Genomic DNA, 18,500 nt, shown 5'->3' with positions numbered 1-18,500 from the left:
TTACAGCACTAGTCCTGAGGAAAATAGCATTTGTAAATTTTAGTTATATTCTAAAATAGAAACAAAAATCTAAACAAGGTACAAAAACCTACATTAATTATGATACAAACACATGAGTGAGTTGCAAAGCTTCTTGAAAAATGTGTGTGCACTAAATTACAGTTCATTGTTGCATTCCCCAAAACTTCACTCAGGCACTGGGACAGCCTCAGGGCAAATACAGGAAGGGAAAACCTGAAGGGAGAGCCTGCAAACACACCCACCCTCTTCTGTAGTCTTGGCGAAAGATATTCCAATCATTTTGAGGAGATTTGCCCTTACTTTATCCCTAAGTGCTACTAGCCTAGCCCTAACCCTACCCTTAACCCCAACACAAATATTACCCTAAACCTAACTCTCATTGTAGCCCTAATACTTGCTAACATGAACATATCGCTAATCCTATAAGCCTAACTCTAAACTTAGCCCTAAAAGTACCCCTAACCTTACACATTAACACATCACCTTAAACTAACACTAGGTCATATTTTGACCTTAAAATTACATCTTTAGAATCATGATGAATCTTTATTGACCTTTGCTAGTGTTCTTAAAAATGCCTATCCTCATAAATAAAACGTTTCCACAATGTAGTTAAACAAACAGGTTTTGGTTTTCAGTATGATATATTTCTGGTACAAACACGTTTGGATATCTAGTAATACAATCATTGCTACTACAATACTATCATAACAACTGCTACTATACTACTGCTCTATTACTATAACTGCTCTTCCTACTACTACTACTCCTTTTCTCTCCTTTTCTGTCACTGTCCTGTTCTATCAATCCCAATTCAATTTTCTTTCTCTTTCCTTCACTTATGTACCCCCTCTCTCTAATGATATGCCTCATTTATGTTCGTCTAAGCTCTCAGTTCTGTGAGAGAATAAGGGAACAGTCAGAGCATTGTGATGGTTTCTGTCAGTGATTCATCTACTCCAGCAGTTTCTGTGTCATTTTCATTTCTGTCTCTTGGGTTTTGGTTATAAAATGTTTATGGTCCTCTTTTTCTGAAAGGGCCTTGCTTAATTCACTCACAGACTCATAGCATTTTGGGTGAGGAGGAGAAGATGAAGATGTTGTACTTAAACGGATTTTGCCAACGTACAGTAATCTGTCTGCAGATGAATAGTGTAGCTTTTCATTCTGCACCATCATTAGCATGAAGCATGGAGACAATGGCCTTAATTGTGGGAGATAAGAAGAGAATTGTGGGAGGGAGAAAGGGAAAGATGCAACCTTTCTTAATGCACAGCCTCCCCCAGCCTCCTCTGCCAATTTTCTCTCTTCTCTCCCTCCTAAGTGGCCTTCTAGTTTTTATCTAATCAAAATATATTCACTCCATCTCCTCACCACTGCTCTCTCTCTCTCTCTCTCTCTCTCTCTCTCTCTCTCTCTCTCTCTCTCTCTCTTCTTTTGATCTAAAAGACTGATTGGCAATTTTTCCAGCTAACTGATATAGAACACCGACGCTGGCTGCCAATCTCGCGGCCCTGCTGTTGCCATGCCAACAGTCACGGGGTAAAAAGGGGGTGAAGAAGGGGGTTTGGTTTAATACACATCCTGATTTGGTAGTCTGATGCCACATGTTATTATTTTCCATTATTGCCCATCTCTTTTGTCACTAGGAGCACATCGTCATTACTCCTAATACCTGCCTATTTCTTCTTTTCTAGTTTTAAAATGCATTGTGTACACATTTTGTCTTTCTTGCTTTTGTTTCTTTTTTATTGTTAACAGAGAGGGAGATGGTAATATTATTCCTTTCAGCAACCGCAGCGACCCAGAGTATAGCTCAATTTGAACCTGCCCATTTCATAAACGAGCCAGAAAAAAACATCAGCAAAAATATTGTGATAATTCCATGAACAGGGTTGAATGTGTCACAGCTCTGAAATGTTCTAGCACACAGAATTGTATGTAATGGGGGTGGAGGTTGTAGTGTGGGGGTGGGTGGTTAAATCTTGAAAATGGTCCAAACCACAGTTATATACTTAGTGGCAGTTCTGTGTCTTAGTACATAGTTGACAACTGTAAAAAAAAAATAAATAAATAATAATTTTAAAAAATGGACCAAGCCAAAAATGGCAAAACATTAAACTTTTAATGGTATCGACGACAGATTGTGAATATTGCAGAAAGGCTCACTCCTCCCACCCCCAAGTGAAAAGAGGGACACTCCAGCATTATTTTTAACAACACGATGCTCAGTCGACCAGAATCATGTTTTGGTCAGAGTCCAGATCTAAATCCTGTAGAGAATATTAAGTATTTTATTAACGGTCTATATTTAAACACACAGTAGTATGGATTTTTTTTTAATCTCATCAAATGTTAGAATCCATTAACACTGAAGCAATATTAACTCTGTAAAAGCTGTTTGTAAAGCTTCACAATATTTAAGGCAATTCCAAGTAAAAGCTCCTATACTAAGTATATGTTTTAATGGATCATTGTATAATAGTCAGGTTCTCCATTATATTTAACCAAAATGGAACTTATTTTACATTTCCAATACATCTACATATAAGTAAACACTTTTCAGTAGAAACCTGGTGTATGTCAACAATTGTTTTATTACATTTTTATATACAAACAACCCTGCAAGGCACACTTTTGTTTAAATAAGAATATACAATACAAGTGTCTTTAAGAGCAAACATTTTAGTTTGAAGTATATATTAATTTCTTGTATGCTTCCAAAAAGGCCACATTATCCATGTTTTGCTGCTAACAGTGCCCCACTGACCAGCCCACTGTGCTACCATTTGTTTACAGATTGTAAAATGTAACAGTTCAGTCACAAACTAACACACATCCACTCTGCTTTTAAAGGAAAAATCCTGGTTACTGTGGACCAAAACAAAAAAAAAATTATAATTTTTACCAAGCTTTGGCCCTGACCTCCAAGACCAGATGCTAACATAGTAACCTTTATAGGATACATCCTTATAAAACATTCTCAACATGAACAATACTGTTAAATTCAGAATTTTAAATCCAATGCAGCTGAGTTAATTTTGCATTAAAGAAAATGGTACCATTCTGTACCACTAGGAAGAGGGGAAAAATATTAGCAATAGTATTCTTTAAAAGAAAAAAAAATTATAATCACCATGTGACATCTACACTACAGCCCTAAAGTATGGAAGCAAGCACTGATTTTCCAAAATACATTTAATTCATTTTCAGAACACCCTCTACAAAAAAACGTTTGTTAATATCCTACTGTGTGAACTTAGTTCAATGTGATTGCAAAAAAAAAAAAAAAAAAGGATATTTCTGCCTTTTACACAGTTCTTCTCTTTTAATCGAGCTGCTGATATAAAGAACATGATCTAACAAATTGTGTCTGTTTGTGTCACAAAAAATTAATATAAACAAATGTATAGCCCTCTGAATGAGCTAATGCACTCACAAGGCAAATGTCACAGTGCATCCAGCAATAGATAGATAGATAATATCACAGCATACGAACGATTCTGCACAGATTCATTTCATTCTGGCCATTCCAGACAGACAACACTAGCAGCAGATTTAAACCAGTTTAAGGGGTCAACATGATCTATATTCTGATCAGAATTGCAGTCAAGATGTCAAAGACCTTTTCCCAAATACTCAATCGGTTTCACAATGTTTGATGATAACACCTCTATTCAGAAACCTGAGTTGCTGATGTTTTGTGGGTGGATCAGGTGGCTCTGATTAAGGCTGTGCATAATAACTACCAAGAAATAAAGACATTATGAATGACTGTGATCATAAAACACAAATTTCAAGATGGCGTTGCTTCCAAACTGGCCTGTAGCATAGACATCATTACATCGGTCAACATCCCATCCCACCCCCATCCCCCAACTCCTGCAATGCTAGAATTTTGTTATAACTACTACCATTAAAAGTGTTAAATATCCATCTTGAAATGTAAAGGAAATTATTAATATTTCATGGTTGGATTATATGATTAGAGAAAGGTGCCTCGCATGAGTTCTGCTGTCACAGATTTTCTTTTCTTCTTAAACTGATCTGGTTCCATTATTGGACAAGCTGCCAATAGCTGATCATTTGAAATGCAATGACCAATATCTGAATGTGGTTTACATCAGAAGAAAACAAAGATCAGATACATTATTAGACATGTCAAAAAAATTGAATTTGTTCACCTAAGTGAAGCCTCGAGATCAAGGATCTGCACCAGAACAGCAGCAGAGTTGAAATAGCGTTAACTGGAAAAATCGCATTTAGGTCGATGAGTTTAAGGTGTTTGGGCCCAGGTTGGAACTATGCAAACAGGCTTGTTATAACTGACCTCACCTGGCTTTCTTTCACTCTTAGTTGTTTTTATGGGGGGGAAGGAAACTCAATCATACTCTGGGTATAGGGTATATATATAAATTCATTAGGTTGGATGTGTTTTTATCAAATGTCCCACTTACCTGGCAACAACTGACCTGAAAGAAAGCATTCATGAGTGGAGCAAGGAAAGGTCAGTTTCAACAACACTTTTATAATCTATAAATACTTATGCAGTTTTATACAGACTCATATGGCATACACATCTATAATTTGTGAAAATCAGCGCTCTATATAAAATGACATAAAATGAGATTTCCTTGCATGGCTTTAGATTATTTGGTTGGCCAACAATGGCAGGATTGCACCAATGGCAGCCCAAGGCAGAACGCTTTAACTGATGCTGTGTGGCCTGCCTTCTGCTCCCACCGTTGTGGCTCCTGTTCCTATGGTGTCTGACTAAGGCTTCACATAGCTGCATGTTTGTGTGGCTTCAGGACATCAGCATCACGCCAGCAGCCCCAGTCGCTTCACCTTGGCTGAGAGGAAGGAGTGGATGATGAAGACGATGGTTTTGGGGCAGGCGTGAAGGTCGAGTTGCTGAAAATCAGAAGAGATTAGTGTGAATAATGGGATGTAGTAAATTGAAAAGAGGAATAAAAGCAGGGTTCAGGGAAAGAACTAAGAGAAAATCTCCAAGTGTTAAGTCTTAATACAGGGGCTGAGATGAGAACAGAAAAAAAAAGTGTACCGAGATGGGTGGGAGAGTCATTAAAAAAAATGTCTGAGAAACTAGAGTGGAAAAGTTGGTCCAAAAGGATGGAGGAAGTCAAAAGAGAATAGCTATGAGCTCACTTAGAACAGAGACCTGTGATCAGAGATGAAAGAGGGTGTGAGAGAGAGAGAGAGAGAGAGGGTGTGTGTATGTGTGTGTGTGAGAGAGAGAGAGAGAAAGAGAGAGAGAGAGCGATATGAACTGAGTGGGAATAAAAGAGCATAGGAAAGTGAACAGCAGCAGAAAAGTTTAAAAGGAGGTCGGGTGGTTAAGAGAGAGTTGCATGCAGGAGCAGACTTAAGAATGAAAAGAAGGAGATGGAGAAGAAAGGAAAGGGGAGATGGAGGGAAACGAAGGGCAGTGTTTCTCTCACAATCTCGGCCTCCGGGCCTCCGAAGTCAAGGAAGATCATGCGCACGCCGTCATCGGAGGACATGCGCAGGCGCTCGAACGGCTGCTGTAGCAAGATGTGTCTGCGCACACCTGCTTCTTCCGTGAACAATGAGAAGCCGTTATCTATGTGTACACTCAGCATACACTGCTGACCATTCCAGGTGCATGCTGCAGGACAGAGACAGAGAGAGAGAGAGATAAATAAACTGCTTCTGAACTCCGAGCTATAGCCCAACAATTAGCATTCTACACACTGCACATCTAAATGATCACAGTGGCTTTATATGAAAAAAAAATCCCTTTTTCAGGGCAGATGCACCTTTGGCAATCTAGAGTTCACTAACCCACAAAGTGTGCACTATAACAACCTAGACAATTTTCTGTGGTCTGCCTAAGACTGAAAACATGGGACAAAATGAGTTTTTCTGATTTGGTGTTGCATCCTATGCAGAGTGCAGAGACATCTTAATTGTCTCCTTTCCTTTACTGAGTCTTTCTAACCACAGCACTAGACAGGTGTTTATCTGAGGTTGCTACCCTGAGCAAAACAAGTGCAACGAACATAGAAACATAAGAGTACTTTTTAAATTATGTGAGAAACCGAAACTCCTTGCTCCTCGCTCCATGACTCTCACTCAGAACTGAGCCGTGGCTCATTCTCATTTAAAAGAAACACACGCTGAAACCATTCATTCTGAACAGGGCTGGGAGAATGGTGATGTGCTTGTTTGATTCTTCTGGTATTCTGTAGTTTGTAATCTTATACATATATATGCTGCCATTTGGCTGAAGCCTTTATCTCTTACAGTTTTTAATCATGTGACAATGGCAGGCAAATGCAGCATTTGTCCAATGGATGCTTATTCAATTGAAAACATCCTGAGGCTGTGTTATTGAATTTATTATTAATTCCACTGAATGTATTATAATTCAAGATCAAAAAGAAAACAGAATCCGTTCAGGCGGAAATCTCCAAAAAAGTACCACATTCCCATAGAATCCAGGTAGAATCCCTCCCATAAAAATGAATGTTATATAGTGCTCTTATTATGTAATTGTGACAATTATTAATACATTATCTTAATAGAAGATTGTGATATTTTTATGAATATTGCCCTGATGTTAAGTGTAGGTCTAGGTAAGTTTTCTGGTTTGTAGGTTTTCAGTTCCTCTGCATACTGTTTATATTTTGAATATGTTTATTGGCCAATAGAGGGCAGACCCACTGAGTTTTTAAAATTACACTCTGTAAGTATTGTACTATCGTATTACATAGTTAACCGAAAATATGGCCATTCGTTGTTATCTTTACATTGGTGTAAAACAAAAAATATTTCACGGTATGTGTAACTATCCATGAAAGCTATATATACGGTCAACACAGACCCGATATGAGCAGGTGCATCACACAGAAAAACAGCAGATGGCGCCATCACCCTTCAGAGATTCACCTCTGATACACTGCACACTCTTCTATCACAACCACACATAAGACCTTTAATGATTCGCTAATTTAAAAAAATCCGCTATAACACAGCACTCTTTAATATCAATCCCTTCATCTGAAATTCTCTGAGCCCACTTCTGTCCTGAGTTATTCCTAAGTCATATTAATGGCAGTTACGTATAAACTGTGCTGTCTGCCATTGTCTTCACATTTTTAAGGAATACTGATGCCAGCATCACTAGGGGTGATTCAAATGAAGTTGGTCTGAGTGTAATAGATGAATGTAGGAGTGTAATATGAAGTGTGCACCTGTGGTGACTTCCTGTATAAGTTCTGCAGCATTGTGACAGCCCTCCACCAGCAGGTGGGTCCAGGTGGACAGGTCTTTGGCTGTGTCCACACGGAAAAGGTGGGTCTCCACCCCTTGTTTAGTGCCCAAACGGAGGCCAAAGGTTAACTCTGAGTCTTGCACTGACGAACTCTTTCCAGGTCCTGAGTGAACGAGTCTGGAATGTGAGAAAATCTGATTAAAAACAGCTAATTTCATACGCATGTGTTTATGTAGAAGGACTGGTGCCACACCGCAAGGGTGTGTTTCTGCCTTGCGCCCAGTGATTCTGTGTAGGCTCTGGAGCCATCCCGACCCTGAACTTGATAAGTGGTTACAGATAATGAATGAATGAATGAATGAATGAATGTGTTTATGCAACTGATTTAAAATGTAAAGTTTGTATTACTAGGTGAGTTAAGTGATAACTTCCTCAATTTTACATTCACTTAAGATGTATGTAAAATTCAGATGTGTTTTTTTTTTCTTTTGTTTTTAATTAGCTCCACTGACCATGCAGGAGAAATCTGTTCTACAATTACAGACTGTGGAGCTGATAAAATGTAAGTGTTTAGTATAGAAACAAGGTGTGTGTGTGTGTGATATGAAAGGCACATTTCATTGTGTATATATATAGTCATTGTGCAATGAAAAACATGTATTATAATCTGCATTTAACCCATCTGTGGTAGTGAACACATACACACACTAGTGCACTAGGGACTGTAACGACACACCCAGAGCAGTGGGCAGCCATCATCGGGCTTTTTGGGGTTCAGAGCCTTGCTCAAGGGCACTTCAGCCATGGATGTTACTGCCAATCCTGGGTGTCAAACAGGCAACCTTCCAGTACTGAGCCCAGCCTTTTAACCATTAGGCCTAGGCTGCTCATATTTGGGTTTATTTTTACATTTGGTTTCACTCCTGGATCACATTGTTGTTGATCAAATGTCACATTACAGCTTCAGTGTAATTTTCTTTTTTAAAAAATAGATAAAAAAAAAAGTTAAATGTTCCATTACAGTTCTCTAACAAACTTGAGGAGCTTTAGCCTGATACATTTCCCATTTAGTTGTGGGTTGACATTTTAATGAAGAAACAAAGTAATTCTGGAGTATAGGTTCAAACTATCTTGACTAATAGAAGGATGGTGTGAATTCAAGCGGGATGTACAGAGCTCTGTGAGTGTACATGAAGGTGAATCAATCTGAAGGAGCTTGTGAGTATGTGTATGTGTCAGTGTGTATAGACCTGGTGGTAATGAGTGGATGGCTCTTGTCTGGGCTGTTGAGGCTCTCTCTGCTCTCTGGTAGAGTACTGTACAGCAACAGATCTCTGTCTGTCAGCACGGCCAGTACCGGCCTCTCTGATCCCTGAAAAGAGAATGCGCACACACACACACACTTTGTAAACATCACTGTTAACTATTTAAAAGTGAGATTCCATTAGATACACTTACATTTGATTGTAAAATTACAACAATGTATTGCCAGCAGTTTCTGGAGGAATTTACTGTTTATGTACAAGAGACTAAAAACAGACTAGAGGACGACTGATATTAAATGTGCAAAAAAGACCAATAGTAGTCTCTAACAAAGAGTGAAGATACAAAATAGATATTTGCTAGTACATAACTTAAAAAACACACGCACACACACACACACACACCTGCTCTATAATCCAGCCAATGTGTCGGATGTCCAAGCCTGGCTGCAATACTTTGAGGTCATCTTTAGCTGTGGACATTAGTGCAGTGCTGGTTGTCTGAATGGCATTGTACCACGACTGAGCCATAGCAGGGTCCTTCGCCCTCAGGAACACTGACTTTTTCCTGTCTGCTGACACTACCTCAAAATACCTACATAGAAAGAGAGTGTGAGACAGAGAGAGAGAGAGAGTGAGAAAGAGAGAGTGAGTGTGTTCCCTCTTTATGTTCCTCGATTTTTCTAAGACAAATTCCTAAATTTCCATGACTTATATACAGAATAAACCGAATTCAGATCAAATGTGGCACTCTTCAGCATATTCAGAATATTACAAGAGCCCGTGTTTTAAATTCATATTAAATCGTGCGTCCAGACTAGCACGCTTCTACTGCATTAAGTCTTTTTGAACTGGGTCTTTAATAATTTGCAAGATATTTCATCAATGTCTCTTTCCTAATTCATTCATTTTTCAAACATTATTCCTGTGTGTAGTAATCTGAGATTATGTAACTAAAATGAATAATTGTTTGTAAATTAAATTAACAGTGTTACATAAATATATAAAGATTTATAACCCAGCGCTATGTTGATTTATGTAATTGTCAAAGGACTGACTGGATGTCCTTTTGATTTATATATGCTCCAAAATGCTGAATTATCTGAGGCTGTTGGCCGCCGTGGGTAATTCATATAGCACTGTTAGAATGTAGGTGTATTTTTGATAAGAAAAATAGCAAACATTATTTCTCAATTTCTGTTTTGTTTGAAAGATGCAATGCTATGTGAGACTGTTCCTTCATACATGAAACTGAACAAATATAAATGGAACCCTCTTATGACATTAAGTCTACTACAGCTAAAGTGAAGGCAACTCTGTTTCATGGACACACTGATAAAGATATTAAAACATGAGACATTATATTTTGTGTAATATAGTATTTTCCTGCTTTGCTACAGTTCTTGTAGGCAGAGGAGTCGAACACAGAAGCACTTTGGATTTAAGAATGTTCTTCCTAAATGTAATTTTTTATTAAAACATGTGTTTACCTGTCCTCTGTGTCTGGTGGGCACTGCTTGCGTGTGACTTGGCACATTTTCAGTGGGATGGTTTTGGTCTCCTTGAGTGCTGGGTCTGGCTGCTTCTGTGGAGTGGATGGAGGAGAGTCCAACACTGGAGGACCACCTGGAGATGAGTTTTTGAAAAACGCAGACATCTCCTTTATGTACTTCACTGAAAAACAAGACAGACCAAGTTTCAGGTAACATTGCATATATATATATATAAAAGTATGGGCAGTGATATAATTATACTGCCATCTCAAGAAAGGCTCATATGAAAAACAATTGATAAATAGCTTGAAAAATACAACCCACTGTGATCCTGAACTGGATAAGTGGTTATAGACAATTAATGGTCACTGTTGCCTGATTCTTTGTTTTATTATGCGACATAGGAGATCTGGACTGCAGGCAACCAGTCAAGAACACACACAACGTGTGTAAGAAACAACTGCAGGCAGAATGATTTGTCTTGTTGAAATAACCATGGGCCTCCCAGTTTAATACTTGCTCTTGATGGCAGCTAAAACCCCAATGTTTGCCTCAGCATCAACATAAACATCTCACTATTCAAGTGGTCACTCATGCACCTTTGGCTTTGGCAGCTATTGCTGATAACAGTCCAGATGGGCTCTATTGTCATTAGCATGGAAAACACAACATTTATTTTTCATGATAACAAGCTGAAATGAGAGTCTCCTCTGACCACAGCACACATTTCTACTGTGTTTCGGACCATTTGAGAATGAGCTTGGGCCCAGAGAACTCATTAGAGTTTCCAGATAGAATTGATGTTTGGCTTTTTTCTTTGAATAACAGAGTTTCAGGTTGCATTTCTTGATGCGGTAGGGGACTCTTGAATGGCAACAGGCTTTGAAGTACTCCCAAGCACATGTAGCTATATTTATCACGTTAGCATGGGAGTTTGTTATGCAGTGAAATCTGAGGCTTCAAAGGTCACGCTCATTCAACACTGGGGTCAAGCCTTACACTATATGGACTGCAGTTTCTCCAAATTTCCTGAATAGTTTCACTATATTACATCTAGTAGGTAAAAAATAATTAGGTAAATCTAGTACCTGGTACTTGGAAACAGTACTTTTTTTAGTGGTTCCAAGTGAGTCAATTAGGTGACATGCAAACTTTCTGGCCAGAGAGACTTGTCAATCACCACAAAATGCAGAACTCCAGCACAAACTAGCCATCTGTTAAATCCCCAATGAACACATTTGTTTTCATCTAACTCACAATGGCAGCTAACAACATTATGTCATGCTTTTTTGTAGAGGTTCAAATGCTCCTTGGATTGGTGGCCGATGAAAAACACCAATGAAAAGCGGACGTGCAAGACGATCTGTGAGAACAGGGACCATGTTCAGACAACATCCCCCAAAAACATGTACATAAATAAATGTTACCGCCACTGTTGTGGCTTTCAAAGCCTGTGGTTCCAGTTAGAGACAGGGTTTTATGATGTCACAGCTACAATACACGGGAAAGCTGTGCTAACAGAAAAGGGTGTAGAAGCATGCTGAGTCAAGAAGTCAAGTAGGTACCATGCAGTGGAAAAGCACCATTAGACACCCAACTCCTCACAGCCAGTGATGAATGGTGGGGTTTGAAACAACCACCCCCAGAACTCTGGAGCTTCATGACTGTGAAACTGCCTTCTGTGCCACTGTACCTGACTTTATACACAGTAGTTTTTTGTGACTGTCCTCTCTACAATGACAATACTTAATGACACTTAATAACCCAAGTTCTCTTTATACATTTTTTAAAAACATATTATTCTCATGCATTTGACATATTTTATAAACTAAACATGAAAATTCACTATTTCAGAGAGGCCTCCCAAGACAAACACTGCGTTTGCTGTATGAAGGTTGACAGACTGATATTTAACCTGGGCGATCTATTGTTTTTACGGAAAATTCCACCACCATCAGTGGCAACAGCAGCGTACCACACAGGTCAGCAGAACATCCTGCCATGGGTTTTGTTTACCCAACTTATGCTGTATTAGCCACTGACACTGTCTTTATGAATACATCTCTGCTACTTTGTAATATCAGATGCAAATGCAGCATGATGCTATTCACCATATAATGTCCACAATGTTAAGAGCAACTAGTATTTTTAAATGGTGAACAAAACGGAAGGGAAAAAACTCTTAAAGAGATTTTGACAACTGTGGGCCACACACGGTGTCCTTCAGTGACATATATATATAAATGAACTCTGTTGGGCCAGTGCACCTCACTCTCTTTAGCCCACCCAGTACTGTTCACTCTTATGAAATAAATAGAAACCACTGTGATTCTCTCAAGCACTAGCAACTTATCTCTTTCTCTCTCTGTTGCTCACACGTACACATCCCCACACACACACACACACACACACACACACACACACACAGTGGGAATATAAATAGCAGACGCCACTAAGGGGCATAGATAGAGTTTCAGTACAGGAGTTGAAGAGTGAGGTGTCAGGGTGAATGGTGGTGGAGGGGGTGGAGGGCTTCCTCAGCCCAGAATAGAGTCCAGCCCATAACTCGCCCACTCCCACACATATACCTCACTCGGTCAGCACATACCCAAAGCAGCGGCACAGTCTCTCTCTCTCTCTCTCTCTCTCTCTCTGTGTTCAGTCTTTCACCTGTTGTCCTCACACACAAGCATTCACACATACACACAAACAGTCCGCAAATCCGTCTATGTGGTCTCACAGTTTGTCTGACAGTTTCGAACATCCACTGCTGCCAACTTAGATTTGCCTGTGCCATACTTTCTCGCCCTGTCTGAGTTCAGACCCTTCCCCCACCCCATACACACACACACACATATACTGAACTGTAAACAAATATACACACATACAGAAGTCTTAGGATGCCATGAAGTTTTTTAAAAATATATTTGTAGTAAGCATACCTCTGAAATAATTCATACTTTTATAATGACTATAAATATACATAAATACAGAAAAATACAAAGTGAAAAAGTTATTGTTTTGATTACCTATAGAAACACTCATTTTGTGGTGTCTCAGTGCAGCCGTCATTGCAAGAGCATATCATATAATTTCATGAAACATTTATTGGATAAACTATGTCCTGATTCTTGGTTTTGCCTGAAGATATGTCTGAATATTATGCAAATTAATGCACGTTTTAAAGATGATGTTCACAATTTCAAAAAACAATTTTTTTTATCAGATTCAGAAGATGTTTCCTCACCATTTAATAGCGCCACAGTAGCTGCTCACGACAGAGAAACAGCATTTGGAGTTGTTTAGTATGCTGAGAGACCTACAAACGTTAAAAAGCATGAAAAAAGATGAGACCCATCTGCTTCATATGTGGGTAATATTAACATACTTTTGATGTTAAAGATTACTTAAGGTGGGCACCACAGTGGCGCAGCAGCTAGTGTCGCAGTTGTGAAATGTGGGTTCAATTCCTGCTCCGGGTGACTGTCTGGAATGAGTTTGTTGTGTTCTCCCACGTGTCCACGAGGTTTTCTCCGGGTGCTCCGGTGTCCTCCCACAGTCCAAAAACACATGTTGATAGGTGGATTGGCGACTCAAAAGAGTCCGTAGGTGTGAGTGTGTGTCGCCCTCTCCACTGCGTGTTCCTGCCTTGCACCTAGTGATTCCTAGTAGGCTCCAGACCCACCATGACCCAGTTACAGAAAATGAATGAATGAATGAATTTTGATTACTTAAGGTGGAACTGATGCAAATTCGAAAGACCACTGACTGCATAAGAGTAAACAAAGACAGAATGTGTTACAAAACTAAACAACTAGGGTTAGAAATTAGTTTCTGTGGTAATTCAAACAGTGGATCAAAATGTATAAACATGTTAAACTTTACCCACGTACAAACAAGTAGAAGTTTTCCTCAAACATACCGTTCCACCTTAAAAGTTCCCGAACATAAACATAAATAAATGTGAAAAAAGTTCCCCAGAATTGTCAGCATTGTCATTAAATCTAAATGTATTGCCTTCAGTGTATCTATTTTCTCAAACAAATACTCATACTACTTACCTACTAATATAACAAACAAATAAATAAAATCACTAAACATGAAAAGCAATATAACAGCACGTCACTATCCCAGAATACTGTTACATACATGACCAAGCCCTGTGTCATACCAAGTCTGCGCCACAGGGATGATTTACTGACCAGGCCACTGAAGACCATGCTCAGTGTACTGTGACCACCAAGGGTCTTTTTAGGACACCAAAGGCTTAAGGTGGCCCAGATATTTTGGAAAGTCCAATGCACAAACATTAGATGAACAAAGAGCCTTTGAATATCCATATGCAGTATTTTCACAGCTTTGGTGTTTTTTTTCTACTCTTACTACTGGGATGAGTCATGTGTTTTTGAGCAGGAAACTAACCAAATTTCTGCCTTCTGGGACTAAGACCTGCCATTTCTGTTGTGGATTGTACAAAATCTCAAAACTGTTAGAATACAGACACAATAGGATCTAAAAAAGCTACACAATCAAAGAAGTCTTCATATTTACAACTATGGTGTGATGAAATATTAGAATATAACAAATAATTTAAACACATTTTGTTCATTCATTCATTGTCTGTACCCGCTTATCTAGTTAATTGGGCAGGAACACACCCTGGAGGGGGCGCCAGTCCTTCACAGGGCAACACAAACACACACACACACACTCACACCTACGGACACTTTTGAGTTACCAACCACCTTGCAACGTCTGTTTTTGGTCCGTGGCAGGAAACCGGAGCACCCGGAGGAAACTCATACAGACACAGGGAGAACACAACAAACTCCTCATAGACAATCACCCAGAGTGAGAATTGAGCCCACAACCTCCCTGGAGCTGTGTCACCTGATGCGCCACTGTGCCGCCCATAAACACACATCTATAACTGAAAATACTGTCAAACAAAACACACTTTAAGTCTTTTATACTGCATTACTATTATAAAATGTAGAGATTTAATATAGAGTGTAAGATTCTTGTACCTATGGGTCTAAAAAGACCATAATCTGTTCCTACTGTGTGCGCACACACACACACACACACACACACACCAATAAACAGAGGTTCAAATATAGCCATTCACACAAACAAAATGTAGCTTCCATTGTGTGTCGTGCAATGAAATCTCCATTATATATCATCATAGTGGTAACTCTAGTCTTCAAACCAGCCCATCTTCTAGTCAGCACTAAGTACACCCAACAAAAGGTTTCTGACAGTCAGCCACAAATATGGGTGTAAATGAGAGGATTTCTGCGTGTATTTTTAGAAACAGGGATTTTGTCTACAAAAGCCTCCAGGACCTGATATTAAATAGCCTTTTGTGAAATTAAAAGACCAGGCAGTTAGAATTTCCCACTTATCAGCTATGACCGAGATAATAGAGGCTACAGTTGACTCTGCAAGAATAGAAAGAAGAGAGTAAAAGAAAAGCAGTAGAAAAAGTGGAAAAAAGCAGATGTCAGAGTTATATTAGGGTAAAAGCCGGGTTGGAAATTTATGCTCAGCAATGAAACCAAGAACGCCACATCCAAAAACCACTTTAAACCAAACCACCAATTCCCTTCTTACTGTAATGATTCAACTAGCAATAGCACAGCGCCAGGGACAGAAAGGGGGCCCCTATGAACTATAAATATTCTCCTAAAGTTTCAAAGTTTTCATGAATCTTCTGGAAGTCAAATTCCTAACCTTTTCAACACAAAGCAAGTGAGCAGCCTTTACTTTGAGGTGTTGGAATTGTTTATATGAGAACTGTTCGCAGGAGATTCTTCTCAGTGGTGAATTTGCTGGCTGTCGCCGAACAGAGAGGCCTGGGCTGGTTGAAATGGCAACAGGTTGTTTTTCTTGCTGCCCCATTGGGCAAACACAAGCCACGGTTGCCAAGTCAAAGACAAAAAACTGTCCTACATCAGAGTCCCAGTGCTGCCTGGTTGCCGTGGGAGCGGCTGGAATGTGTCTGATTGGCTACTCTGTGACTCCTGAAGCATGCTGTGCCCTGTGAAAGCTCTATTAGCCCAGGAATGTTCCTCATAACACCCCCACAAATATGTGGCCATAAGACAACACACACACACACAAACTCAATCAACAGCCACAACACTGCCAACAAGGGTACAATTATCCACTGTGTTTCTTCCCTTGTTTACAAAGATTACTTTTTTTTGTCAAACTGTTTTATTATCTGAATAAGAACCCACCCTATGAACTTGTGTGAACTTGTACGCTCCTATTTCTAAGCTGATACTGTTGTTACAGCAGGGAAAGGAGCTTTACATGACTCCTTTTTTTGTGCAACCCCCAGAGAGCATGTGTAAATTAGCGACAAGCAGAACTCAATTCAAGTGGGATTTCCTGTATCACTATCATCTCATACGAACTCATTAAATGTCTGTCTTAATGCCAGATAAATTAAGCTTCTGTATAAAAGCTGGCTCTTTAGAAAGAAAAAAAAGGTCCTTCTTCATAGCTTAGATGCTAGCACTTACTGTTTTGATGACATCGCACAATGGGGGCTATAAGGGCTAATGATGTTAATTTGGTTAAGTGTGAGAATTGTGTGGAGGAAGGAGTGCTGATCAGTTCTTCTTTGAGAACAGCATTTCATTTAAGGTAATGTGAAATTACAGTGTCTCAGCACCCGGCCACTGAATCTCAAAAGGTTCAAAATATCATTGCTGTCCAATGAAAAACATGTATCTAAATTTTTGTCCATTTTTAGCTTACTACAAAATTAAGAAACCAGATATCATCATTAAAATCATAAGAATGGAGGTCAATAAGCTGAAAGCTAAAGTTAGGAAGGTGGTTTCTTGTCTAGATACCTTTAATCAGGCTGTCTAATTGTCTCTGGCTTAAGGGCTAAAAACAAGTCTATTCTTGTCTTTGTCTTGCTGATTTTGTTAGATCGGGGGCTCACAACCTTTTTACGACTGTGGACTGGACAACACCCCCCTGGCGTTTTTAAAATGGATCGAGGGGGTGAGGTAGTTAAGGTATGTCATTATTTATTATTTTCCTGCTGTTGTGGTAAACTATATGGTGCATCACAGCCAGAGCATACAATATTGCTGCCCAAATACGCCAAACACTGGGCAAAATTGTCCTCACCCTGAAAGAGGCCAGGACCAAAGAACCCATGGCCTCATACGAGTCTATGGCCACATGGTTGGGACCTTTGTGCTACATCACCAAATAAGAGAATCAATGCTAGCTTGATTGTATTTATTAACCTATCGCTGATGTGTGGCTAGGCAAACTTTCAGGATTCAATTTGAATGTTTGTATGATGCATTTGCATAATGTATGCTGGGTATTAAAGCGATGTGTCTGAAATGTGCTTTAGATAAATACATTCTCCACACCCCAGTGAACAGTGTTCACTTGTGTGTAAAAAGAAAAACATTACTCCCCAAAGCAGGGCCATAACAAGCATTTTAATTGAGAATTTCCCAACAGGCCACCATACCATTTTTTAAATTTATTTTTTCACTTTACTATAGTTCACAGACCTCTGTTATGTCTCTCAGCAAGGAATGGCTTTTAATCACTCTGTAACTAAGACAAGTGAACACTGACAAGTGAAACACACAGACCCAGGTCAATTTGACTAGAACACACTCATTTCCCTCTGGCTGATGGCTTCTACAGCCTACATGTCTAGAGCAGCTGAAGGTCATCAAACTGAAAACTTAATTTGTTGAGAAATACAAGACACTAGAGGTAGCCCTGGCCTTTCATCAAAGACAGAGTGAACTTAATTGGCACAGCCACTCTTCTGGACTGCAGCATACTCTGTCACACAGACCAATTAAATCTTGACTCAAACGTCATCAACAGCTGGGGAACGTATGTGATAAATGAAACCTTTCATATGGTACATACTTCTAAGCCCATCTTCTGGTACATATCTCCGATCAACAAAAAAGAAGCATTTTCATTTTTACCAATTATTATTTGAACACACAAGCTGTTCATTACACTCCATTAAATCATCATGTTAATTGGACAATTAGAAATGCTCAGAAATAAATTTGATTACATTAGCTTGCATAAAAATTGAAAAATGTTTTTGCTGTTCCCTATAAAGTACTGACATATTTTTCTGTACAGCAATGAAATAATCTATTTATCTAAAGCTTTTTGCCTGCAATTACACTCTAATATTAGGATGCTTTTACTTGTATTTAATTATTGGACAACACTTCAGCTCTTCAGCTTCTGCTTTGTGCTTGTTTCAAATTTCATGTACACTTCCTTATAATTTAAATAAATAAAGCATAATGAGTAATTTCATGAAGGTTGAAGGTTAAAATTTATTTACATAGTTTTCCTCATTGCCTTTATAACAAATGACTAATCTTGGATCAGGAGAGAGTTTAACTACTTCAAAGGCTATATTGCAGAACTGTCCTAACACTG

General features: G+C 39.0%; 1 protein-coding gene across 1 annotated transcript in view; it reads right to left on the bottom strand.

The window, feature by feature from the left end:
* Positions 1–4,389: 4,389 nt before the first annotated feature.
* snta1 (syntrophin, alpha 1) overlaps positions 4,390–18,500 on the bottom strand; it is a 32,752-nt gene continuing 18,641 nt past the window's right edge. Inside the window, exons 3-8 of the mRNA XM_066664785.1 lie at positions 10,032–10,215; positions 8,947–9,136; positions 8,530–8,651; positions 7,260–7,456; positions 5,484–5,671; positions 4,390–4,935 (exon numbers count right to left, since the gene is read on the bottom strand). Of these exons, the coding sequence (XP_066520882.1) occupies positions 4,843–4,935; positions 5,484–5,671; positions 7,260–7,456; positions 8,530–8,651; positions 8,947–9,136; positions 10,032–10,215 (974 nt within the window). The 3' untranslated portion in view covers positions 4,390–4,842. The remainder of the gene's footprint in view (positions 4,936–5,483; positions 5,672–7,259; positions 7,457–8,529; positions 8,652–8,946; positions 9,137–10,031; positions 10,216–18,500) is intronic.

The sequence above is a fragment of the Hoplias malabaricus genome, chromosome 3 (genome assembly GCF_029633855.1).
Source record: "Hoplias malabaricus isolate fHopMal1 chromosome 3, fHopMal1.hap1, whole genome shotgun sequence".
In the NCBI taxonomy this organism is placed as follows: Eukaryota; Metazoa; Chordata; class Actinopteri; order Characiformes; family Erythrinidae; genus Hoplias; species Hoplias malabaricus.
Note: the sequence above shows the minus strand (reverse complement) of the source record. Positions and strands in the feature narration are given on the sequence as shown.